The sequence below is a fragment of the Sminthopsis crassicaudata genome, chromosome 4, assembly GCF_048593235.1.
Source record: "Sminthopsis crassicaudata isolate SCR6 chromosome 4, ASM4859323v1, whole genome shotgun sequence".
NCBI lineage: Eukaryota > Metazoa > Chordata > Mammalia > Dasyuromorphia > Dasyuridae > Sminthopsis > Sminthopsis crassicaudata.
Genome location: NC_133620.1, coordinates 40,197,730 through 40,225,590, shown reverse-complemented (window position 1 = coordinate 40,225,590; position 27,861 = coordinate 40,197,730). Strand labels below are relative to the sequence as shown.

Below are 27,861 nucleotides of genomic sequence, written 5' to 3'. Positions count from 1 at the left end.
TATGGTTCAATTTAATCAGTTATGTAAACCTACTTGGAAAGAGATTAGAAGCAAAATGGTAACTACATTTTAAAAAGTCAGTAGAAGTCCCAGAAAAGGTCCTGGAGAGTATCTACATTGGTTTATTGGCTTCTAAAGAACAGAACCTAGGAGATTCAGGACACTGCAACTTCTTAAATCCATATTGAGAAGCAAAGTAAGGATCAATCAAAATAGACAAAGAGTTTAGATTCTGCAAATATGAAGAACAGTATTTATGGGAAGGATTCTGGAATGATGGCCAAGTAGGTAAAAAAATTTCAAGTTCTCCAGATTTCCCCCACAAACAAAACAAAATTGTATTACAGGGTGAACAACAAATAAGACCAGTGAAAAATAAATAAGATTTGGGGCTGAACAGGGGTCCCCATTGGGACAACCTAAAAAGACCTGAAAAAAGACCCCAGGACTAAAGTTTAACTGGGTGTAAAGTATAAGCACCTCCAAGCTAACACTACAGAAAAAGCCTGCCCAGAGACCTGAGGCTAGCTGGCTCTGGAGGTAGCCTAAGCCAAACCACAGGAACTCTGGGACACGGGGGGAAGTCAGGGGTCTGAACTCTGAGGATTCCAAATGCCAGGCCCAGTCGTGCTGCAAGAAAAGGGGTCAGGGAGTGCAGGGGCAGAGAGATGCTGGCTGCAGACACTTCCAGTCCGGACTCTCACAATTCAAGAACTTTACATATTGGCGCCCAACGTGGGGCAAGGACTTTTAATTATCCTGACATGGACTTATTCTGAGCCCTTCAGAGGAGCTAGCCCGACTTTCGCAATTTGGCGCCCGAACAGGGACAGACACGATCCTGATTCCAGTAGAAAAACCTCTGATTCAGATTCCAGTGGAAAAGATTTTATGACGCAGAAATAACTGTGAGTAACAAGGAAACTTTGTTAAAGATTAAGTGAGTGTTCTAATAGACAAATAAGGAACTTAAATTGTTATGGGCTAAACCAGCAATCTCTTATAGCTGAAATGGGGCAGATGTTAGCTAAAGACAATCCCTCGACCTCAGCCGACTCAGCCCCAGCGGCAGCCTCAGCTCCAGTCCCAATCAGGAGTGGTACTATAGAGAGTATAATTAAGATAATTGAGGAGCAGAGTTTACTTGTAACCTGGGCACAGATTGCTAAACTCTTGGCTGCATTAAGACGCACATCCCCTTGGTTCTTAGAGGAAGAAAAGATAGATGTAGATAACTGGAAGCTAGTGGGATTTGAAATGAAAGAATTTCACACAAAAAATGGGCCTCGTTCAATTTCTGCAGAGGTATTTTATATCTACAACACAGTTCAATTAGCCTTAAACTATCAAGCAAATTGTAGGAGAAGGAAAAGTTTTAAAAATGAACAGAGGAGGAAACTGATTGGGAAGCAGTAACAACAGCTGTCCAAAGAGTAGCTGGAATGCTTCAAAGACCAGACTAACTAAAGTGGAACAGTACTGCAGAAGGGAGGCTCGTAAAAAAAGCCTCAGTGGAGGCTAGACTGAAGGCTGCGACCCAGTCACAATTAGATGGTGTTCAGACTGGTTTGAGCCAGCTTCATAATGCATTAAATGATGTAAAAAATATACAGCAATTTCTAGCAGATGTCAGTAAAGACTGGAGACAGAGCATCAACACTATTGAAAATCTTAAGGATGTGAAGGATGCAGTAGTACAGCATAGCCAGCTGGCTGCTGCTGTAGAAAACCTACCAGAGATTGTCAGAGAAACTCAAGACAACACTAACTATGATATAAAAACCTCCTGGCTTGAAATAAGAAGAAATGAGTTAAAAATTCTTGATTCTATTCACACCTGGCTCCTCAAGGGTAGACCACAACAGCAATGGCTAGGCTAGATAATTTCTAACCATCATTTCCTCCTCTCTGCCCTACCAACTGAAGTACATATCTAACTTGTAATTTCCATCCAGAAGGGAAGTAGATGTATTCTTTCTTCATTTCTAATTCAAGCATCTGGAGCACAAAAATTTCAGGAAAGGAGGATAACAGAAAAACCATCAATGTATAAATATAGAAGGCAACAGAGAGAAAGATGGCTAGAAAAAGCGTGGAGAAAAATCAAAGTTTTCAGGGGAAAAAAAAACTGCAGGAAAAGACAAAGGAAAAAAAATCAGTAGGCAGACCAACTCATGAGAAGACAACTAAGAAATAGTATTTAAAGAAAAATGTACTGAAAATTCACAAAGAAAAATAAACCAACGTAACAACATTTGGCAGGTCCTCAAGGAATAATGAAGCAACCACTAGTAAGTAATTTTAAAAAAGAAATTAGAAAAATTAAAGAAGAAAGCAAGAGTAAAAGAACATAGGACTAAAATTAATGTTGAAAAGAACTTTCAATAACCTGGCAATGTAAGACAATTTTTAAATATGTGGTGGATTCCTTCCAAGTATGTAAGGTTCTCAAAAGGATAATATTAAGTCAATAACTAAAAATACTGATCTAAAGGAAAAAACTGGCCAAAAAAAGAAAAAAAAAATGTTGAGGTAGAGCAGGGAGAGCTCCGAGGGCAGGAAAAGGAAGCAATCAGAATATCGGAGTCCTATATATGACAAAATAATTGACATGGGGAACAAAATGAATAAGAGACAAATCTGAGGATCAAAAACACTGTTAGAATAACATGCAGTAAAAAGTCTGAACACCATAATAAAAGTTGAAAGTCTTCATAGGACAGTGAATGAAAGAAATCCCTAGTTTTAATCACCAAGGAATGCATTGGTTTAACTGTAGAATTTCACCCTTCAAAAGCACAAATATTATATAAACAGTTAATCAAAAGTACTTATGCTCTCAAAGAAAGTAAATATGAGTAGCTCAGGGCTATTCTTTTTCTAAAATTAAGAAGCTAGTGAAACATTCTAAAAAGTAAAGGCAAACAGGATACACTCAAGAATAAAATATCCTACAATAATATAGTCATCAAAAAAAAAAAAAAAAAAAACCAGGAATGATTTTAATAAGGAAAATATTAGAATTGTTCCTTGAAAAGATTCCAAAATATAAATAGGCTTTTTGATGTGCAAATAATTTATATTGGATAAACACAAGAAATATAAATAAATAAAATTAGTAAGAAAAGTCTAAAGGAAATCAATTTTCTTGTGTTTCTAGAGTCATACTAGATTACTATTTAGAAAGAAAATTTTTGTTTATACTAATCAAGGAGCACAGAGAATATAAATTTATCAAGGGACAAAGATGTCTTTCTGATCTGAGGGTGAGAAAATTAAGAAAGAAATGAACAAATAATTCAGAGATTATGTAACACATGTTATCTCCTAATTTTTTTTTGGGGGGGGGGAAGGTTTGAGAGTAGGAAAAGCGTTATTAGTATTCAGACAGCAGATTCCAGAGAGGATAAAAAGATAAATGATAAAAGGAAGCTGGAGACATGTTTCTGGTGACCTAACTAAAAAGGAAAGAAAAAAAAATAAGGGCAGTGAGATAAGAAGAATGTTGAGAAGGATTTCAGATGAGGAAGTTTAGGAAATATCCTAAATGTACTTGTAGAAAAGAGAAGCAAAAAAAAAAAAAAAAAAAAAAAAAAAGATACAAATCTAATATTAAAAGAATGATGACATCCTTGAGTCAAAAAACAAATCACAGAAGTGATTAATAAAAATCAGAATTAACAAAGCTTTTAAGCACAAACCAAATTGTCAAAATCAGATAATAAAGAGATTAAATTAAAAACAAAAAAGTTATATAGAACTGAACTCAAAACCATAACTGTTTTCTGAAAAGTTTAATAAATAGCTGAGGGAAATCAAATCACAAGAATAAGGTGAATTCACAATGAACTGCAATATGTAATTATAAACTGGGAAATGAGTAGAAACTGTTAGCATTTTTTTTGCTTTTCTCCCCAGGTTATTTTTACCTTCCGAATCCAATTCTTCCTTTGCAACAACAACAAAAAAATTCGGTTCTGCACATATATATTGTACCTAGGATATACTATAACTATATATACTAGGATATTTAATATGTATGGAAATGCCTGCCATCTAAGGGAGGGGGTGGAGGGAAGGAGGGGAAAAATTTGAAACAGAAGGGAGTACAAGGAATAATGTTGTAAAAAATTATCTATGCATATGTACTGTCAAAAAATGTTATAATTATAAAATTAATTTAAAGATTATCCGTTTGTCTTTTTACAAAAATATAAAATAACCAAATTAACAAAGACATCCCCAGTTGTAGAAAAAGTCATAAATGAACTACCTAGAGGATAAAAATTCCTTGTACAAACAGATTTACAAATAAATTTTATAAATGTATTAAAAGCAATAAATAGCTGTTACAAAACGATTCTCAATAATTGGAAAGTATGGCACTTTACCTAAACTCCTTAAATTCTGACATCCAAGTAAGGAAATGATAAAAGAAAAAAAGAACCATAGATCAATTTCACTAGGACATTATCACAAATAATATGAAATAAAACCTTAGCAAAGCTGCCACCACAAAATAAATTTTAAAACAAACAACTATTAAGTAAAAAATATTTTATTAAGATTTAAGTTGTATTTATATTAGAGACACCAAGAATGGTTCAAACGTTGCAATAATCAAAACAAACAGCATTCATTTATATTGCTTTTTAAAAAAAACTAACAAGCATATAACCTTGGAAAGTTTCTTCTTAAGAAATATATATATATATGGGGGCCAGCTAGGTAGCGCAGTGGTTAGAGCACCAGCCCTGAATTCAGGAGGACCCGAGTTCAAATCTGGTGTCAAGACACTTAACATTTCCTAGCTGTGTGACCCTGGGCAAGTCACTTAACCCCAGCCTCAGGGGGAAAAAAAGAAAAGAAACATGTATGTATGTATGTATGTATATAAATATATACATGTATACACACATACATATATGTATATATACATATAAATATATATATACACACATACATATATATGTATACATATTTATATGTAATATCAGCCAATAAAGAAATATATATATACATATTTATTATCAGTCAAGAGAGAAAAAAAATCTCTAATTGCAGATAAGATAGCTCACCATCCAGAGAAACTTGATCACTCGAGACAAGAAATTGAGACAAAATTTTCAGTAAAAGGATATAAAACCAAATAAAAATCAATAATCAAAACATTTAGTACTAGCTAAGAAATAGAATGGTAGTAGATCAGTGGAATAGATTTGAAACACATGATATAATAACAAGGCCTATAGAAATCTAGTATTTGATAAACCCTCAAATTCCAGCTTCTGGAATTAAGAACTCGCTCTCTGGCAAAAATTGCTGGAAAAACTTGAAAATAATATGTCAGAAATTCAGCACAGACCTCTATCTCACGACCATATATAAAAATTAAGGTCAAAATGGGTACATGACTTTTTTTCTTTTCTCCTCTTTTTTCCCCCTCTCGTTGTTTCCTTTTGTTCTGATTTTTCTCCCCCAAAATGTACATGTAATATCAAAAAAATTTTTTTAAAGTTTTAAAAAAGAATCAATGTAAAACAGCTCTGAGAAGAAAAAAACAGCAACAATATTCTTCTGGAAAACCTATGAATTAGTCCAACCATTCTAGAAAACCTATGAAATTGTCTTAGTCACTTACTGTTGAAACTTTTTAACCCAGAAATCCTTGTGGTTAAGTTTATCTGCCCCCCCCCCCCCCCGCCCAAGACAAAAGAAAGAAAAGGGGACAGAGGCAGAAAGTTCCTTGTCAATAACAGCATTTATCTTAACACCAAAATCTGGAAACAAAATAGGTGCTCCACATTGAGGAACAGATGCCATCATGTCAATGAAAAAGGAAGCTATACAGAGTTGTTATATGGAGAAGAGAATAATCACAGAACTTGTGGGTAAAGTAAGTAGAACCTTAACCTCCCTCAGACCCTTACTGCATATACTATTGTGGGCAAGCCATTTAACTACTCTGACTTGCGGCTTCCTCAGGTATAAAATCAAAGAGTCAAACTCAATAACTCCTTTCCAACTCTGGGTCTGTTATCCTCCTAATGGAATTAAATAATTTCTTTCTCCTCTTGGGAGAGGGTAGGATACAACACAGGAATAACTATGCATACTTCTACTGTTAGAATCCATTGCTGTCGGGGCAGCTAGGTGTCGCAGTGGATAGAGCACCAGCCCTGAATTCAGGAGGACCTGAGTTCAAATTTGGTCTCAGAAACTTAACACTTCCTAGCTGTGTGACCCTGGGCAAGTCACTTAACCCCAGCCTCAGGAAAAAGAAAAAAAAAAATCCATTGCTGTGTCATTTAACTTTGCTTAAAGAAGAGCTGCAGTGGGAATGGTAGGTAGAAGTTAAGGAAATATAACCAGTATTATAAGCAAGAAAACTAAACTGCTTTCTAAAAGCCTTTTTATTTTTCATTTTTATCAAAGAAGTCAATGCTTACAAGAATCCCTGCAATTATTAGTATTTAAACAAATTTGATTGTATTAATGTGCAACATTAGGTTTCTAATGTTTATTCTTTTAAATGAAGAATAATCTTTAATGGGAAAAGATTATATGCTACTAAAGCAAAATTATTTCATGGAGAGAACACTGAATTAATTGTCAGTAAAAACAGTAATTTTCTAGCTGAGTTAGTACCTCTAGATACTGCTAAAATCAAGCAGTACCTATCCCACAAGACTGCAATCAGACCAAAATGAGACTATGCATTTATGAAAATGCTTAGACAAGTATAAAGCTCACTCCAAAATTTTTTTAAAGAAATAGTTAAAACATTGAGATTTTTAGATGAAAAATGTTACCAGTATTATTATGTACATAGCATGTCTCTGCATGTGGCTAACCTTCAAACAAAAATCACTAAGTATAAGTAGATTAAAATAACAATCAAAAAGGCTCCATGTTGTTTAAAAATCTTTATCAAATACATTTCTCTTCCAAGTTCACTCAAACCAAATAACTTGTTTCTTTATTTCACTCTACAATTCTTAGCACTCCCCTCCGAGGTGGGGGGTCTTGCTTTTTTTCATCTGATGATCTCATCAGCTCCCACAGAATCAATTATTCTCTCTACACAGAGAAGCCCCAAGTCTATACCCAGACCTAATCTCTGTGAAGCTCTAACCCTGAATTAACAATTGTCCCACTGGACATTTTGAACTGAATGCCCTACAGTCACATCCAACTCAACATGTCTGTCCAAGAGCATCTATCAATCTTTCCAGGAGCATCTATTAATTTTCTAGTCATCCAAGTTCATTAATTTGGGTCAAAATTTCTCACTGTTTTTCATCTTCCATTTGCCAAATCTGATTTCTTCCTACACATTATCACTCAAATATGTCCCCTTTTCTCCACTCATTCATTGGGCCATCATCACCTCTAGCCTGAAATATTACAAATAAAACTATTTTGTCTCCTTGCCTGAAGCCTCTCCCTATTCCAATTTACCCTATATTCTCCTTAAGGGAATTTCTGATCAAGCCACACATCTTGCTTTCTCCCAGCTTCAGCAAACTCTGGTGATCCTCTTATTTCCTCTTTGGCATCTTCATCTCTTCACAAAACTGGTCCCCTTTCTAGCTTAGCTTCCCATGTACTGACCTCCTCTTGGTTGCATATAAATGACCCTCCCCATCACTGCCCTCTGGGTTTTTGCCCTAACTGCCCCACCTACCTAGAATTCACTCTCATCTCTACTTTGTAAAGTCCTTAAATTTCAAGAATGCAGTTCTATAATCACCCTCTCGTACCTTTCCCAATAACCTTACATTTAAATTTATTCAATATATATTCCTTAACATTTATATACATTCATGTTACCTCTCCCAATCTAAGCTCCTTGAGAGAAAAGACTGTTTTGTTTAAATTTTTGTCTTTATATCCCCCATGCCTAGCAGAGGACCTGGCAAACAGCAAATTTAATAATGCTTGCTGATTAAAAGAGGTATTTTTTCCCATGACATAGAGCTGTGTGAGTCACTGAGGATACAGGCAATAGTCCCCACTCTCCTCTGGGAAATAATATTTAGTATAAAGATTTTTTTAAAATAGGATATAGACTAGAATGTGATTGAGTGTTTATAATTTATCAAATAAGAAATGAGAATGAGGATTATCTGTAAATGTAGTAGAGGAAAAAATAAACACAAACCTTTCATAGAAGAGACTGAAGAAATAGAAAGCAAGCAGGGAAATAAGCCTTTATTAAACACCTATTTTGTACCAGGCACTGTGATAAACAATATGATATCATTTGATCTTCACAACAATCAAGGGAAGTAGATACTATTATCCCAATTTTACAATTGAGGAAACTAAAGTAAATAGAGATTAAATGATTTTTCTAGAATTCACAAGTAATTCTCTGAGGCTAGATTTGAATTTAGGGTGTACTCCTAAATCCAGGCCCAGATTTCTATCCACTTTACCACCTGATTTAAAAAAGTATTTCAAGAGTCTAATGTGGAAAAATCCATTTTATTTTCTTCCCCATTTAATAGTATTTTATTTTTTTCCAATTACATGTAAAGACAAATTTTAACATTCATTTGTAAGATTTTGAGTTCCAAACTTTTTTTCGTCTCTCCCTCTCCCCCCAAGCAATCTGATATATAAACATATAGGTTATATGTATATAATCATATTAAATATAAGAAATAATCCATTTTAGGAACAGGAAATAATGTGCACAAATGAATAGTGAAGAAAGCAGCCCCAGTCTATCTTCAATACAGAAAGTGTAAAATAAGGCTGAAAATATAGGAATGAGTTAGACCTTTAACAGTCTTGAATATCAGGTTAAAGAATCTATAATTCTTGCAAGCAATGGGCACCACCGAACCTTGGTGACAAATCACATGATTAGATTTCTATAACAGGCCTATAGAATGGATTGTGAAGGAGGAAGGCAAAAAAGACCAGTTAGAAGGTTGATAATGATAATATAGACATGCCCAGGGTGGAGCTGATTATATCCTTTTCCAAATCAACCCCATCTAACTTTCTTATTTCTAGATATCGATTCTCATCCATTCTTAATGGAAAAGAGGAGGAAATCAGCAAAGGAAGAAGGGTAGTATCAGAAACATAGTAAAATAATTCTTGGTATGACTTAAGAAAAATTAAATAGACACTTACAGCCCCGGGACTATCTTCAGCCTTTTCTTTAGGTTTTTGCTTTTGTGGCGCCAGAAGAGAAATCATTTCCTTTTTCATTTGCTGAAGAACTTTCTTGAGCTCAGCATTTTCCAACAGAATTTGTTTCTGGCGTTGTTCATAGTCATTCAACAGAACTTTATACATTTCATCTTCATTCCTTCATTATTTGAAAGAGGAGGGTACAGTCAGAGTTAAGAATATTAAAAAAAAGAAATTTGAGTTTAAATACATGAATTTGGAAATTTTAAGTAAATGTTACCTAGCTTCAGTTTTGCCAGTTCTCCAGGCTCCTCTCTTTCCATCTGCTCTCCCTACATAATTTAAAATATCCATAGCTACCAATAAGGGGGAAAAAAAACAAAAAACATGTTATAAGTTTCAAACTTTTTGAAAACTAAGTCTATACCATATAATGGTAGAGAAGAAGAAAGAATTATAAACTGAATCTTTATCAGGTTTAAAACACTGCATGATTCATGTGCCAGTCCAACCTCTTTCCCTACAGTGTTTCTACTAAGGGAAGATGAAATGGAAAAGTTGAGGGGTGGGGGTTGAAGCAAAACAATTATTATCTATTCAAAAATAAAATAATGTTTAAGAGCTTTCATATAAACTTGTATGCTTATGAACTTCTCTTTTAAGTGTTGAATATCCTTCATTCCAAATGACAGTCAAAAAATCCACAATCTTAGGCTACATTGAGGCATAATAATGCCCCCAACTATGGAAGTAACTATTCACCAGTACCTTGCTTAATTCTGGACATATCGTTCTAAGGAAGGACAGGAATAAACTAGGGAGCATTCAGAAGAAAGGTCAGTATGGCAGAAAGCTTCAAGATTATGCCTACATGAATCTTGCTTGGAGGAACAAGTATGATGGTCTGTAGAAATGAAGACTGACAGAAGGATATGACAGCTAACTTCAAGATCTAAATATCTAACATGTAAAAGGGGGATTATGTCAGGAATAATTAAACTGGGGTCTATGAACTTTTAAAAAATATCTATTTGATGACTATTTCAATATAATCAATTTCCTTTCTGATCCTATGTATTTTATTTTATTCACTTACCAACATTATTCTTCAAAGGAGTTTCTGGTTTTTACCAGACTATCAAGGAAATCCAGAACAAAAAAATTACAAACAAAAACACATGCATGCAATTGTTTAAGTCAAAACTTATAAAGTTTGAGGGGGGGGGGAAAGATGTTTTACCATTTTAAAAAACCTTATCATTATAAAATATTTTACATAAATTTACTTCCTCCTAGTCTAGGTAGTATAAATGCTAAGGCCAGTGACCTCATCAATGTAGTGATTTCCTTTCAATAATGCAAATTACAATGCATCTGGATTCTTTAATCCTTGAGCCTTTTGTCTATGTCCCACTGGACATGATGGGAGTGGAGAATGTGAGGTTTATTCAACATATAGGGAGCTTTCTTCTACATCTATTTCAGCTCTTGAAAATATACAGCTAACCATCACTTCTCTCTTGTTCTTGATGTTGCCCCCTACTCTCTTCTAGCTGTTACATCAATCAGGAAGCATAATTTATGCCATATTTCCTGGATAATTCTTGGTTGGTAATAAGCATTAGCCTACTCACATAAATACTATGCAACACCCTCCCCCCTCCCCCAATCCTCTAGGTGATTAAGCTTTAATTTTTCAGAAAATGTGGTATCCATGACTCACAGTCGCAGAGCCTCACCAGAACAGAATAATACTGGTGTCAAAAAAAAAAAAATCTTGCTTCAAGGAGAAGTTTTGGATTATTAAAGAACACAATTTCCCAAAGACAATCTAAATCTAGTATTAAATAGTATTAATATTAAATAATTAATGATACTGATGATATGTTAAGATTGTTAACAAACATTTTAGGATTCCACCTATATAAAGTCATGTAAAGTATTTCAGGTTTTTTGTTTCTTTTTCTAATTCCTTTTATTTCCCCTCTCTCCCAAACACATTTTTAGGTACTTTATATAATTGACATTTAGAATTATAAGGGAAATTTATACTTAGTTTTTATTTTCTTGATAGAGATGATCATGTTACTAATAAAATGTTTCTAAAACACAGCTCAAACTATTTAGGAAGCAAAGAAAAAGACCTAATAAAAGACACTTTGCAAAATAATCCCCTAAATTCCTTAAAAGTGTTTTGCCCCCCTAAATATTTGATTCCCCCAAAATTTAAACTCTTCTTGCCCAAGGAGAACCCAAGTTAGTATGCCACTTACAAAAATAGATCTGAAAAAATTTTAGGAAAAACATCAAAACTGCTATGCTAGTAACAGAATTTTAAGGATTTCATTTTTAATTGCCACTGGTGTTTTGTTTTTATAACCACAGCATTTACCACAGTACTGTGCATATATGTAGTCATTTAATAAATTGAACCATACCTGATTTTACTAGTTCACAGATCATTTTAAAAGTAGTCAATCAACCAACTTTAAATCTTCCTAATAATCTTCTATCAAAATGTTCTATCTTAGCTGCATTAGATAAAAGTTTTCCCAGATGGTGAGCAAAACATTCACTATCACCAATTTCCAAAAACCATGCCTGCTAAAATAAAGGAAGATTTGGTTGTTTCTCTCAATCTGTACTCCTTCTTGTCAATTTAGCAAACTTTATGGTATTCCTGAGATAGGGAACTTTTAGACTGCTACCTTTTAATCTGCTTTAGTTATCTGAAATAACATAAAAGCTTCATGGTAATACCAACTAATAGATCACTTAAAAACAACACTGTAAAAGACCCACGTTAGAGTTAAAATGAATATTTTATGCTTCAGCTGAACTCAAAAAAGGGGTAGCAAACATGGTCTCAGAGAAGACTATTGTAGCAAGAGATATGAAGAGGAGATAAGCAAGGAAAGTACATTAGATTTACAGGCACCAAAAAAAAATGATGCAATATATGTGTATACAGATATACATATACACCCCCCCCCCAATAACAGAGCATCTAAAAACTTAAGGGAAAAGTTAATTTAATTATAGGAGGAACCAGAGATTATAAGAAACTATTTAATTATAGGAGGAACCAAAGATTGTAAAAAACTATAATAGTAGTGGGCCCTCAAATGGCCTTCTTTAGATCCAAACAAACTAATAAAACAGAAAAATTAGAAATTTTACATCTCTGACAATTACTGAATGAGAACAGATTTTATAGGTTTCTCAGCCATCTATATGGTACTTTACAAAAAGTAGACACATAGTGAACCATAAAAAAAACCTCACCCAAATGTAAAAAAGTTGAGATACTGAGCCCCATTATTTATTGACCACAATGCAATAAAAATATTATGATGAAAAAATCCAAAATTAATTGTATACCAAATAATACTAAAAAAAAAAAAAAAAAAAAAAAAAAAAAAGTGTGAAAAAACAAATTAGAGATATGGAAAAATTTAAATAAAATATAATAAGACAACATGGCAATGCTTAGAATGCAGCTAAAGTAATTCTTATAGGAAAATATCTCTCTAAAATACTTTCATCAACAAAAGGGAGAAAAAGCAATTCAATTAGCTGGATATGCAACTAGAAGAACTAGAGCAAGATCCCTCAAAAATAATTAATTTCTGAAAATCAAGGAAGCGATATGAAAAAATAAATTGAAAAACAAGCTTAAAGCTGATTACAAAAGAAACTGATAGTTAATTTAAAAGTTTATTTTTTAAAAAGAAACAAAAAATTTATGACAACTGAATTAAAATATTATCAGAACCTATACTGTCAAATAACATACCTACAAAACTTTTAACTTACAATAAATTAATGAATATTTACAAAAAAATAAAATGTTATATTAACAAAATAAAATAAGATTACTTAAAACTCATTATCAGAAAAAGAAATTAAAAGTCATAAATGAATTTCCAAAGATAAAAGTTTCCAGACTAGATGGATTTATAAATAAATTCTATCAAATATTTAGTGAACAATTTATTCCAATGTTACATAAACTGTCTGCAAAAATAGAGGAAAGAGACCTAAATAGTGGTCTTTATACGTAAAAGAAAAGATAGATCAGAGAAACAAAACTACAAAATATGTTTAATGAACACTGATGCCAAAATTTTAATACAAAATATTAGTAAACATACTACAACAACATAGTATTCAAGATTACACACTATATCAAATTTGTATTTATATCAAGAATGTGAAATTGTTGACTCAATGGAAAAAAAAAACACAAACATAAGAAACCACATCAATAACAAAAACATGGTTATCTCAAGAGATGCTAAAAAGAGTTTTGACAAAATCCAATACATTTCTATTAAAAAATTTTTTAAAGTTAGAAAGAAATTTTCATTAATATAGAACAAAATAGTAGTATTTATTTAAACCAAGAATAAACATTAAGTATAAATGAGAAAAGTTGAAAACCTTTCCAATTTCCAGGAGGAAAGCAAGAATGTCTATTATTGTGACTATCGTTTAAAAACATTGCTAGAATAGAGGTAAGAAGAGAAAAAAGAAATTGGGAGAATAGAATATGGCAAAGAAGAAGTACCCTAGCTTTTTGCAGATCATATAATTTATTAAAAATCCTAGAGTCATCTAAAAATTAAATGAAACAATACATTCAAAATTACAGGAAACAATCCACAAAGTTAAAAGCAAAAGTTGTGGAATATAATAAATGCATATAAATCATTAGTGTTACTGTACGTTACTAAAGAAAAAAAAAAACATTCAGAAACAAGTGAAATCTGAATTTAAATAACAAAATATTTGGAAGTCCATTTGCCAAGACACAGCAGGAACTACATACTACAGAATATAGAAATTAAGATAGTTCTAAATAATTGGAGAAATATTACTTGCTCAAGGGTAGAATAAGTTAATATAATAAAAATTATAATACTGCTTAAGCTAATTGACTTATTCAGTGCCAAAACAATCAAACTACCACAGGATTATTTTATAGAACTAGGAAAAATAACCAACAATGAAACTATTAAGAATATTGAGGGAAATTAAGAAAAAAAAAAAAAAGAAAAAAAAAAGAGAACAAACAGGGCCTAATAGTAATCACTAGTACTAGATCAACATTATAAATACTATAAAGCTATAACCATTAAAACAACTAATAGTTTAAAAACGGGAGCAGTCAGTATGTGAAATAGATTAGTTTTAACACATGGAAGAGTAAATAAACACAGGAACATAGTGTTCAATGACCTTCAAAAATCACTATTTGGTAATAAATGCTAAAAATCCTTGAAAGGAATCTGAAAGATGCCATCTTGTAGAGATGAAGATAAATTGCAAATGGAGATATGATTTTAAAAAGTGGCCTCAAAAGCAAAGTTATTAAAATTATTAAACTGTATATTAGTTTGATTCAGATACACCACAACTAGACATATACCCTTAAAGAGTGTTTATATATATATATATATAAAGAGAGAAAGGAGAGAGAGAGAGAGAGAGAGAGAGAGAGAGAGAGAGAGAGAGAGAGAGATATGTAAATACTTCTAGAAATCTCTTTTTGTAGTGGCAAAAAACTGAAAACTACTAAAGGAAGTGTCCATCTATTGGGGAACAGCTAAACATTATGATTTATGAATGTAATCTAATATTTATTATGCCATAAGAACTGATGAAAAAATGGGCAGTTTCAAACTAAACAGGAAAGATTTATGTAAGCTGATGTATGGTGATGCAAACAAAATCAAGGAAACAATTTATATAATGACAACACCATTAAAAAAAAAATTGTCATGTGCCTAGCAGAACATCAAAGATGATTCAAAATATGCAATAAAAAACATTGATTTAAAAAAAATTCAAAGAATTTAGGAAGTCAACAATTTATTTATGCAACAAACCACAATATCAGATGGCTGCAGATGAATCACAAACTAGGTGAAGGAGTCATGCATTTTTGAACATGGCCAATAAGAAATCTGTTTAGCCTGACTAGACATAGTATCACTGTTTCTTTTTCTTTTTGTTATTTTAACTGGAATGCAGGCATAAAGGTGGAGGAAGTGATAATATTTGCTAACTGAAAAAAAAAAAAAAAAAAAAAAATATATATATATATATATATATTATAAAGGTTGCTAACTGCCTGACACTAAAGCTTTTAAAATCTCTCAACTGATTAAAAAAAAAAAAAGAAAAAGACAGAGGTACAGTTTAGATAATACTTTGAGACAAACTCTAGGATTTCATTTCTTTACTAGATTCCTCAAAGTTAAAAGTGATCTAATTTCAAAGGACTTAATAATCTTTTTTATAAAAAGCCATTTAAATATATTTTTCCCTCTATTAAAGTATAAGAACATTAAGACAAGCAAACAAACATTTCACTTATTTCCCTCAGTACCTATCCCAATGAAAGGCACATAGCAGGCACTTAAATGTTTATAGAATTAACACTAAAAATAATGCATGCTTTTTTATTGTATAATTTATTCACTCTATTCTAATTCTGTCATAACTGTTCCTTGCCTTATCAGTTTTGCAATATTCTTTGACCAAAATCAATTCAGAGCAGACTGTTTTAAGGCTTAACATCTCTATATCTCCTCTTCAATGTTAGAAAAATAAACAATTGTTAGGTTAGGAAAATAAAAAACTATTAGCTGCTTACAGGCAAAGCAAGCAATTCTCCTTTTCCACAAAGCAATACTTTGATTGGTTTATGGATTTTCTTCACCTAAAACCAAAGAATGAAAATATAACGCTCCAAATTAATATAGTCCTTATACTTGATTTTTAAATCAAAATATCCCCCCCCAATAATTACAACTTCTTTACTACTTATTTGTCAGATGTTTACCTGTTTTTTTATCCTTTTTATTCATAACAAGTTGATGAAGACGTTCCTTTAGCTTGTTATATTCACGCTCTTTTCTCTTCATATCATGATTATACTGAGTTGCCCGACTCGCAATGATATTCTGTAATTTTTGTACCTTAAAAAAAGGCATTTGTTTTTAAATAGGTATTCCTTTAAACAATTTATGCATTTGTATTAATAACTTCAAAAGTGAGTAAATAAAAAAGCCTTTCTTCCTTGGGTATTGTGGATGAGGACTATATCACATTCATCCCACCTGTCTACATTAACTGGGAAAGAGGTCAAATCTTAAGAATTAAAAAAATCAATCTTATTTCTACAAAACATTATACTACTACAAAGCCTTATTTTCTTCTAGCAACTGAAATACTGCTTCATTATGGCACAGGGCAATTGCTTGAATCTCAGAGGTGCTTCATATGATTACTGAAGGCTTCAAACAAAGGGGCAAAAACTGTTGTCCAAGGGAACAGTCTAGTTAAGTTCAAAAAGCTCATCAACTCCCATGTTGGGCCACCAGTAGGTGATAAGGTTTTTTTAACTAAAGCAATTAAACCACTTAAGTAGTGGAGGAAATAGAATCTACATATATATATATATACCCGATTGAATCACAAATCCTTGAGATTTCTTTTTATTCAGTAATTCTGAAAAATGCTAGATTGTTTTAATTATCAACTCAGAATAAAATATTTCTAGATCTACAATAATCTCCTCCGCTCCAAACATAGAAAAGTCACAGTTAGCACAGTCTTGCCCCTCAATTCTAAAGCATAACCCATTAACTATTACTATAAGTCCAATTCCTATGTAGGAATTCTTATTCAATATTAGTTTGTATGTCAAAGAGGAGGACTCCCATGACAAGAGATGATATTCTATCTATAATCACTTTCAAAATGAGATAATTTGGGTTCTACTATCCTCTAGCCCAAGTGCTGCCCCGAGTTCTATACAAAATTGTCCAATTCAAAGTACTACAGGATTTTCAGTTAGTTGCCACCTATTTGGTAGGTATAGAGCTACTGAGGTAAAATCATTCCTAACAAAAGTTTTTAAAGTTATCTGAAACTAGCAATTAAATATACTTAATACATTTTATACTATTATTGAAAGTAAACAGGGTATTCTGGATACTAAATTATCACATATCAAGAATTATATGGCAGGGCAATTGAGACAACAGCTTTCTTACACATCAATTTGAAAAAAAAAAAGTCTGAATTCTAATAACCGATTCTACAAATATAAGTTTCATGTCAGCAGGACTAAACACAAAGCTAAAACTAAAACATCAATGCCTGGTGACAAAAATATTTCAGATACAATATTTTTTGTACTAAAACCTCCCCCCACTAATATGTGTGGCAATGTGGAGGGTATCATTAAGTGAAAAGGAAGATGGGGCAGGAATTGGAAACATATGGTGGACATTAAGAGGTTCAACCTTAAAAAGTGAAAGCAAGTCAGAAAAGCAGTTAGCCAGGAGTGGGGAAGGCAATTAGCTATGACAAAGCAGAAAAGACATTACATCTGAAATTGAACCTTTAAACTGAAACACAACACACCATATGATAATGTAGGACGAGATTTTGCTCTTTCCTACTTTAAGGAAAGAATGGACACAAAATCTCTATAACTTATATTAGGTAGGGGGGAAAATCACTAGGACTATGACTCACCTCATCCTTCTCATTTTTAAGCAACTGGTGCAAGTTTCTGTTCTTGCCTTGTAGCTGTCTGTCTCTCTCCTGAAGCCCAATCATTTCCCTCCTAGATGTTTCTAGTTGTTCCTAAAACATCCATATTTAGCCTTAAGTAAAATTCATATCGAATTCAAAACTAGTTTAACTCTTAAGAGTCTAAATAAGTTATAGATACATTAAAATTCTTGCCATCTAAAAGATGTCTATTTTCACACAAGCTATTTTTCTTTCAATGAAGACTGGCTAATAAAATGAAGAAGACAACTAAGTTGCAACAGCAGAATTTATACAACCAAAGGAATGTGACATCTTGCAACTTAAGTATTTCTGAAGGTGACCCATTCCAATAATGCTACTATTAATTCAAAATGTTGGTGCAGCTTCAGGAATAGGCTTCAAAGACTATTTCAGAATCTTTTGAACATTCTCAGAAGAGTCAACTCATTACTCTTGCTGGTTCAGTTTGGTTTTGGAATAGGCAAAACTAAGAGAGTCAAATTTAATGAAGATAGTTGATAACATGTTTTTGAATCAAAATTAAGTGTAACTACAAAGTAACTTAATTGATTTTATTACACGGCTTATTAAACTCTAAAGGTAATTTCCCAAAGAATTAAAAACTTTCTAAACAACATGATTAAAACACAACAGAGAGCACCCCAAAGTGCCTGCCTCTGAAAGAAACAACATGCACTGTTGTGCAAAGTGTTGATGTTTGTGGATTTATAGTCACATCTTAAACTCTTTGAAATGCTCCTGTTTTTCCAAACCTGTAGAGAAATAACCATTAGCCTACTGTTTCCCCTTTATGTTGGGTCCAAACTATTGAGGAAAGCAGATTAATATTCTAATTCACAGCAATTAATGTCTCAATCTAATTCTGGAAAATGGAGAAGGAAGAGAACTCAAGGATCCATCTTTTAGTTCTCAGATTTTCCAAATAAAATTTTAGCACAGTGAAGTAACTCTCATAATTAGCTTTCATGGATCCTCTACCCACAGAACACACCCAGACTTTGAATGGACCTTTTAAAAAGCTTGTGCCAGCTATCCTAGGAAGTTCTGTAGGGAACAGAGTGTGTGCTAGACCAGAGCATTGACCAAAGCTCTGTGGCACTTTCCAAACTACATTTTCAGTCCAATGAGCTTTACACATTGAGCTAATCTCAATTGGTGTCCAGGATGTTTAAAAAAAAAAAAAAAAAAAAAAGAAGCATTCTTAAAACAAGCAACAAAAAAAATTGTTACTGTGGATCACTTGAGCTCAAGAGAAAATGAGCAACTGATAATACTCCAATATTAGGCTACAAAGACAGGCAGCAAGGCAGCAATTGTTAAGTTAAGCAAGAATCAACCTCTCTAAAATTCCAAAAAGAATCCACAAATAGTCATAACCCAGCCACCATCCCAACACCTGTATCATTTTCCTACTAAAGAATATTTTAAAAGTTAATTTTTGCCTGGAAAGATCTACATGAACTGATGTTGTATGAAGTGAGCAGAACCAGGAAAACACTGTATGCAGCAACAAGATTATTATATGATGCTCAACTGTGACTTGGTTTTTCTCAACAATGCAGTGATTCAAGGAATGGAAAATGCTAATCCCATCAAGAGAAAGAACTCTGGGTATTGAATGTGGATCAAAACATAATATTTTCACTTTTTTGCTTTTTTTTTTTTCATTCTTTCATGCTTCTCCCCCCCTTTGGTCTGATTTTTAATTGCATAATGTGACAAATATACAAATATGTTTAAAAGGATTACACATATTTAACTTATATCAGATTGCCTGCTGGCTTGGGGAAAGAGAAGATAAGGGAGGAAGAGAGAAAAATTGAGAAAAAGTTTTACAAAAATGAATGCTGGAAACAATCTTTACTATATTTGGAAAAATAAAGTACTATAAAAAATTTTTTTGTGCTGTTCAAGAGAAGCAGGGAACAAGCTGAGAAGATAGATAATGAGGAAGGAAGGAAACATTGACAGAGTGAGAGACAGACAGAAAAAGAGAGAGAGAGAGAGAGAGAGAGAGAGAGAGAGAGAGAGAGAGAGAGAGAGAGAGAGAGAGAGAGAGAGAGAGAGAGGCAAAGAAAAAGAGATGGGTAATTGGGGATCTTTTTAAATAAGATGATTTGACTATATTAAGAAAGATTCAGAATATAGTGATTTTTATTTATATAATATACATAATAAACTAAAGAAAATCTATGATATCCACTGTACAGCTAATTTAGAAAATCTTTTTTTCTTAATAGACTGACCAGCAATCTTTTTAAAATTGCTGATGTGATGTAGCAGATCAATCACCAGGGGGAAAAAAATTCTTCTGTTAAATAAACAAAGTAATGGTACTTTGTCACACATTGCCATAATCTTCTCATCTGAAAGCCCAGGAGGCTTCAGCAAGGAACAGCTCATCATCTATGATTGCTTAACTCCTGGCCCACTATTATATTGAGTATTGGGTCCTTTGGTATGAGTTTCCTTTAAATAAAAATATTGTTCTCAGTGTTTGAGGACTAGCTTCTTAATAGGACTATTTATTAGTGTCATCTTCTTTGTTAGAAAACAAGTTCTTTAAAATCATAAATTTCATCATTATTATTCCTTAACTGTATCTGCTATATCCAGATGGCCACAAAACAGTTCATAAAGTAAACATCTTCATTATAAATATTAAGATGTAGAAATTAATGCCTTCTTGCATTAAGTACTTGCATTAACACACAAACAATAATAGTAAGATAATTATTACTAAAGTTTATTTAACATGTTTGGCAAATAAAATAATGAAAATGTCTAGCATTAATTTACATAACATAATTCAAATGCAAATTGAATATAATTTCTACCTTCAGCTTGGAATAGCAGTTCTGCAGATGGTCCATATCACTTCCCAGTTTCAAATTCTGTGTTTCCACATTTTCCTGAGCTAGGAGGTTCTTTCGATGAAGTACAAGTAGTTCATGGATACAATTTAAAACTGCAACTATATTTAAGTCTCTTTTAACCTCTTTACCTTTGGACTCTTCACATAATGAAGGAAAACCTAAAGTAGTCAGCTCCTAGTAGGAGAAAAATATATTTTTTTTTCTAAAAGCATTTGTTGAACAAACTTAAGAAGTAGATAATGACTTTCAAAACTATCCCAAAAACATTTAAACAACATAATATACTTGTCCTTACTATATAGTTTTCTCTCAGAGGTATTAAGACTCTTTGTTGACTAAATTGATTTCTGCCCACATTTTATTTTTAAAATTACCTGGTCAAGATAGGATATACTCTGGTCAACATTCTCTTCTGTGCAGAAAGCCCTGAAAAAACTGTGCACACTCTTTGCCAAAGGTAGTGAAGGACACAGAACTTGCTGTGAGTATAAACTTGAAGGAGACATATTGGTTTCTGAGGTAAACTGAGAAATATTTTTGCTTTCTGGAATTCAAGAAAAAAATGCTTAATATAAATTATTTAGAATATTAACCAAAAAAGGCACTCTAAGTTATGTGGATTTTAAGAGTATTGTCAATTTGTAAGGATTTTTAATTTGAAAAAAAAAAATACTATTATATTCATTCTCATGAAGGGTCAATGTATAGAATAATTTTTAAATCATTTTCTCTCCTATCCCAACCACCATTATCATATAAAACTTTAATTTAGATGTAATGAATAACAAAAATCTATTCAACCTATACCACACATAATTTATAAAAATTGTCAGATAGCCAACATACATTTATTAAGCAATTACAATGTGAAAATCCGTGCTCATGATCAAATGGATGAGGTAACACATAAATGACTAAATATGTAGATAGAAGGTAATGTCAAGGATTCAAGGTAGCACCAAGGGGGATTGATCAAAACCAGTAAAAGGTAGGGTTTGAGCTGAGCCTTAAAGAAAGCTGTGAAAATTAAAGAGGCAGGAGTTATGGAACAGAGCACTCCAAGCAACAGAGTGCTATATTCAAGAAATTGTTACTTTACTAGAAGGATCGGGAGGCAAAATAGACAATTATGAAATAGTCAATGAATATTTAGAAGGTAGAGAATTGCCAAAAATATTTGTGTTCAAAATTAGTCATTCATCTCAAATGCTACCCTATCCATTAGGGACAGAGAATATCCTCTAAATTTCCCTTGAAATAATAATTAGATTTTATACATCACATTGTACAATTGAGAGTCCTGGACTAGAAACAAACCATAAGTAAATTCAAGCCCCACTTATTACATATTGTGTGACCATCACCAAGTCCCTTCACCTTTTAAGTCTCAGCTTCCCCATTTGTAAAATGAGAGAGTATTCATAACATGCACACATGCTTGTCTGTATATGTATGCAAACTTATATGGAGTTTAAAATATGTGAATATCAACTACATAAAGTAGGGTTAAGACAAAGAAAAAAGGATTGATTCACATGATGAGAAAAACTGACAATCCATGTGATTCCCCAGTAACTTTGCAATGTTAAAAGACCTAGAACAAAGTCTCATGGACATGGCAGACTGCTTACTGCTTGGGAGAGATTTACAGGAAAATGATAGATGAGAACTATACAAGATAGGCAAGAAGGCAAGAGGAAGTACTAACCTTAGTGAAATTAGAGCTCCAGAAGCAGTCAGTAATCATTAAGTGCCTACTAAGTTCCAAGCACAATGTTAAGTGCCAGGGACGCAAAGAAAGGCAGAGCAGTTCTTGCCCTCCAGAAGCTCACAATCAAATCTGTGTTGTGGAGATTTTGGCATTGGCATGGAGAAAGACCACCTCTTTGTCCAAGAATGAGTTAAGAATGAGGCAGAAAATGAGGTCAAAAGGTTTTGAGATGGAGAAAATAGGAAAAGATGCCAATATTAAATGGCTTCAAGTATCTCAGTAAAAGGTAACATTCCTCAGCCAAGAGGCAGGAAAAGAAGGGAGAGATGAGACAGAAGAGAATCTCTAGAATAGTTTCTGGAGGAAATAAGTGAGGCAATCAATTGGGGAAGAACAAAAAAGACTGTCTTCACACAATGAGAGCCAAGTTGAAATTGTATAACATGATTTTTTAAATGTCATTTTATTATATATTTAACAAGTATTTTTCCTTCCCTTCTCCTCCCTGTCCTTCAGTGAATTTAAAACAAACAAAAAAAACCCATAACAAATATGCAAAGTGCATTCCAACACTGGGAATGCCAAAAAATGTGTCACACTCACCTCTTGATTAGGTATTACTGTAGTCTTGTTTTCAACTATTTAACCTAAGAATTAAAGTTCATTCAAGATATTATACTTTACTTTTTTAAAAAAAACTATAATTACCTGATGATGGAATTGGCACTGTAATAGTTTTCCAATCTCCCATAGCAACCAAATCAGCTAGGATACCTGAGTGACTGGCTCAGCAATAATGCATTCAGTCCAATTGCTTCTATGTAGGCATCATCTAAAAACGGAAAGATTTTGGTTCAACAACAATAACTAACAGCTATAAGAGGTAGATGCATGAAAATCCAATATACCTCATTATATGATTAAGCTAATTCTCAAAAAAAAAAAAAAAAAACCCAAAACAGGGAAATATCAAATATTTATCAGAAAAATAGACATAAAACAATATATATACCACAGAATCCAAATGTAGTGGGGTTATTATCTCAAGACAAGAGGCACAACTAAGTGATAGGGTAAATAGATCAATGAGCCTGTAGTCACAGAGACTTGAGTTCTAATTTGGCCTTGGCCACTTACGAGATTGCATGACCCTGGGCAAGTTACTTAACCACCATCTACTTCAGTTTCCTCATCTGTAAAGTAGGGATAATAACTCCTAACTTGTAGTGTTATTGTGAAGATGAAATGAGATAATAAAACTCTTAGCACAATGCCTGGTACATAGTAAGCACTATGTAAATATTAACTATGATTATCATTACTGTTATTAAAAATTACTTAGAATAGTCCACAGCACATAATAGGTACTCTATTTTCTGCTTCCAAAGGCATTATAGGTTTTTCATATTATAGTGCATGGCACTTACATGTTTTTTAAATGTCTACATTCATTCATTATACTAAATGTATATACTATGAAGGCTATGATGAAGACTACAGAATGAACTTCTATGGTATAGGAAATACTCTGTAACAGAATTTTACTTTATATTTATTTCTTTTTGTATTAAAACTTCTGCCCACCACTGCTTAGAAGAACAATGATCAGAAAGTCTGTTCTATGAACATATGAAGTCCATTCTTTATTCTGTAACAACAGCTGAGTTTTGAACCCACACTATCTGAAATGTTGGTTTGTTTAAATGCTACATGCTAAAAAAAAAAAAAAAACAAAAAAAACAAAATAAAAACCTTCCTTGCTATATTATTTCATATTTTCCAAGTAGTTAAACCATGATTTTACTAACAATAATATTAATAACAGTGAACTAAATGATGATCCTACTTGTAATATAAGGATGTGTATAGACATATTAGCATCCATTAGAAAAGTATTCTTTAAACAAAATTCCTTATCAAACTGTTATTTTCCTTTTCATTTAGTTTACAAAATGAAGAGAAATGTATAAAATGTAATGATAACAAATTTTAATTTTTTAATTAGGATGACATTATAGCAGATATATAATTTTTAAGCAAAGACCCACTTTGCCATACATAACAAAAGAAAATGGGCTGAATCAATAAATGGTAAGTCACTCAATGCATAGAAATTCTACTTAGATTGGATTCCAAGTGGATTGGTGTCTGAAAAGCCATGAAAATCCAGGAAGAAAAAGGCAGTTTGTTTCTTTCTTCCCTTCCCCTCCCATTTTCTGCACATAACTCTTTGGAACAATGACATGTGAAGATAAAAATAAGATTTTTCCAATAAAAGTAGCCCGTTAGAAACAGAAATATTTTCCTATTCCTGAAAGGTTTCAAATTACCCCTATATCCAAGCTGAATTGCCCCTCTGCTATTGCTATCCATCTTTATCATTTTTATTATCTCTGTCTTAGATATTGTTTTAGGCAAATGAGAGAGACAAGTGAAATAGCCTGCTTTATTTGAATTTAGGAAAAAGAAAAAAACCAGTATTCACTATGCAAATACCACATCAAGATAATTGTTACTTCTCTTCTCCCTGTAAGCAAAATTTTAAGACAAAATGAGAAACCCTTTACCATTTTACCTCATAATGCTTTCATGGCAAGGGAAACTAATAATTCTGAAGATTAAAAAACTCAATACTGTTTCCCTAGCTCTAATTTGAAATTTATTTGATAAAGTATCTTAAAAAAATAAAGACAATAGTCAAAATACAGTACATTTTGGTGAGTTTTCATCTTACACAAAGATTATTATGTGAAATGGCCTCACCAAGAGTACTCTAGAGTTTAGTTTGGACTCAAGTCCCACTACACTATTTGAAGAACTTGAGATGTAAATCTGACCACCAATCCTTTGTCCTACACAATATGATACACATCAGTCTTTCTGACAACTCCAGGGACTATGAAGTACTTCCTATGTTGGGAGCCAAATTAGAAGAGTAGGGACTGGCTACTTCACAGAATAAAAGTTGGAGTCTAGACATTAAGTCTAAGTTATATAATCAATTTTTGCCCATGGCTCCCAAGAACAACAGAACAGGATTCAAAAGACAATGTTCAAGATAAGAATGTACAACATATCAAAAGGTCAATATATTCTTCTTAATAACTTCAGGACATAATGTGACATGAGATGGGAAAAAATGTATGCTGATATCCTCAAGTCCTTGATCACACTCTTAACAATTTACAACAACCTCCACCCCAATGTTCTCCAAGGTTGTATTACACATACATCCCAAGGAGTGAGATACTCTATAAGGAATCAGAAACTACTAAAACTTCCATATGACCACAAGAAAACTACTATGGTAATAAAGAAGTTCAAAACACTAACTCAGAAGAGGACAATAATTTCAAAATGCCTACAATCTTAAAGGGGAATACAAATTGGGTCTAAAGCCTAAAATTCAAAGAGTATTTTGAAAATCAAACAAAAAAGGGAGAAGAAAAATTGGGAAAATGAAAAGTTATGCAAGATATTTATGAAAAAACAATCAACAGCTTGAAAAAAAAAAAAAAGAAAATGATTGAAGAAAACATTTCTTAAAAAATTAAAATTGGCCAAATGGGGGAAAAAATATCCACTACAGAAAACCATTCCTTTAAAAGTAGAATCGATCAAATGGAAAAAGAGGTACAAAAGCTAACTGAAGAAAATAATCCCTTAAAAATTAGAATTGTGCAAATGGAAGCTAATGACTTTATGAGGCATAAAGAATCAAATAAATAATAATAATAAATAAACCCAAAAGAAGAAAATGTAAAACATTTTGGAAATGTTTTGAAAAAACAACAATTGGAAAAACAACTTGCAGAATAATCCAGTAGAGACAATTTAAGAATTGCTAGACTACCTAAAAGCCATGATCAAAAAAAAAAAAAAAAAAAAAAAAAAAAGGACGAACAGAAGGAAGGAAAGAAGGAAGGAAGGAAAAAAGAAAGCCAAGACAGCATCTTTTAAGAAATTATGAAGGAAAATTGTCCTGATATCCCAGAACAGAGGGTAAAATAGTTGTTGAAAGAATGGGCTTATACCCCAAGGAACTACTAAAGAAGGGAAAGGGACCTGTATGTGCCAAAATGTTTGTGGCAGCCCTTTTCATAGTGGCTAGAAGCTGGAAGATGAATGGATGTCCATCAATTGGAGAATGGTTGGGTAAACTATGGTATATGAATGTTATGGAATATTATTGTTCTATAAGAAATGACCAACAGGAGGAATACAGAGAGGCTTGGAGAGACTTACATCAACTGATGCTAAGTGAAACAAGCAGAACCAGAAGATCATTATACACTTCAACAATGAAACTGTACGAGGATGTATGCTGATGGAAGTGGATTTCTTCAACATAGAGAAGAGCTAATCCAATTCCAATTGATTAATGATGGACAGAACCAGCTACATCCAGAAAAGGAACACTGGGAAATGAATGTAAACTGTTATTTTTACCTTCTGAATCCAATTCTTCCTGTGCAACAAAAAATTCGGTTCTACACACATATATTGTATCTAGAATATACTGTAATATATTTAACATATATAAGACTGCTTGCCATCTGGGGGAGGGGGTTGGGGGAGGAAGGGAAAAAATCTGAATAGAAATAAGTGCAAGGGATAATGTTGTAAAAAATTACCCATGCATATGTACTGTCAAAAAATGTTATAATTATAAAATAAAATAACAATTAAAAAATAAAAAAATAAAATTAAATTAAAAAAATAAATAAATAAAGAATCCACTGTTCATTTCTCAAAAGAGGAATCCCAGGACTTATCAGGTCAAGAAACAAATATTGCCTAAAGACAGAAGTAAACAATTCACATATTAAAGAGCCACAGTCAGGAGGACACAGGACTTAACATCTGCATTAAAGGACTGGAAGGCTTGGAATATCATACTCTGGAAAGCAAAGGAGTCTGGACCACAAGAATCAACTACCCAGCAAACTGAGCATATTTCAGGGGAAAAAAATGCACCTTCAATGAAGTAAGAAACTCTCAAACTTTTCTGATGAGAAGACAAGAACTAATCTGATCTTCAGAACAGAAAATCTGATCTTCAAATACAAGACTCAAAAGAAGTATAAGACAGCATATAAGAAAAAAAAATCATGTTATTCAAGAATACTAAATGTTTACATCCCTAAACAGGAAGATGATACTTGTAAACTTTTGAAAGCAAGATCTTTATTAGGGCAGTTGGAAGGAATATTGAGAGGATGTGGGTATCATGTGATGATATTTAAAAAAAAAAATTAGGTGAAAAAAGGATTGTACTAGGAGAAAAGTGGGAGATAAAAATAAGGTAAATTATATCACATAAAGGAACCAAAAAAAGACCTATTACACTAAAGGAGGAAAAAAAGAGAAGTGAGGATAGTTTAAATCTGGAATAGCATTACTCAACAGGTATAGAAATTTATTTTACCTTATAGAGAAGGGGAAACAGGAAAGAAAAGGAAAGGGGGAGGGGCTGATAGGAGAGAGGGCAAATTGAGAGAATATTCAGAGGTAAAACACTGGCGAAGA

The 27,861-nt window shown here is 32.6% G+C and overlaps 1 protein-coding gene across 6 annotated transcripts in view; it reads right to left on the bottom strand.

Moving 5' to 3' along the window:
• The window catches only part of SSX2IP (SSX family member 2 interacting protein), a 101,903-nt gene that overhangs the window by 10,847 nt on the left and 63,195 nt on the right, over window positions 1–27,861 (bottom strand). For 5 of the 6 annotated variants that reach the window (XM_074266361.1, XM_074266362.1, XM_074266366.1 and 2 more), the window contains exons 3-9: window positions 23,041–23,164; window positions 20,996–21,165; window positions 20,583–20,795; window positions 17,704–17,814; window positions 16,001–16,136; window positions 9,431–9,506; window positions 9,151–9,328 (exon numbers count right to left, since the gene is read on the bottom strand). In XM_074266361.1, coding sequence (XP_074122462.1) covers window positions 9,151–9,328; window positions 9,431–9,506; window positions 16,001–16,136; window positions 17,704–17,814; window positions 20,583–20,795; window positions 20,996–21,165; window positions 23,041–23,083 — 927 coding nt within the window. In that variant the 5' untranslated portion in view covers window positions 23,084–23,164. The remainder of the gene's footprint in view (window positions 1–9,150; window positions 9,329–9,430; window positions 9,507–16,000; window positions 16,137–17,703; window positions 17,815–20,582; window positions 20,796–20,995; window positions 21,166–23,040; window positions 23,165–27,861) is intronic. The other variant, XM_074266365.1, reaches the window with a different exon arrangement.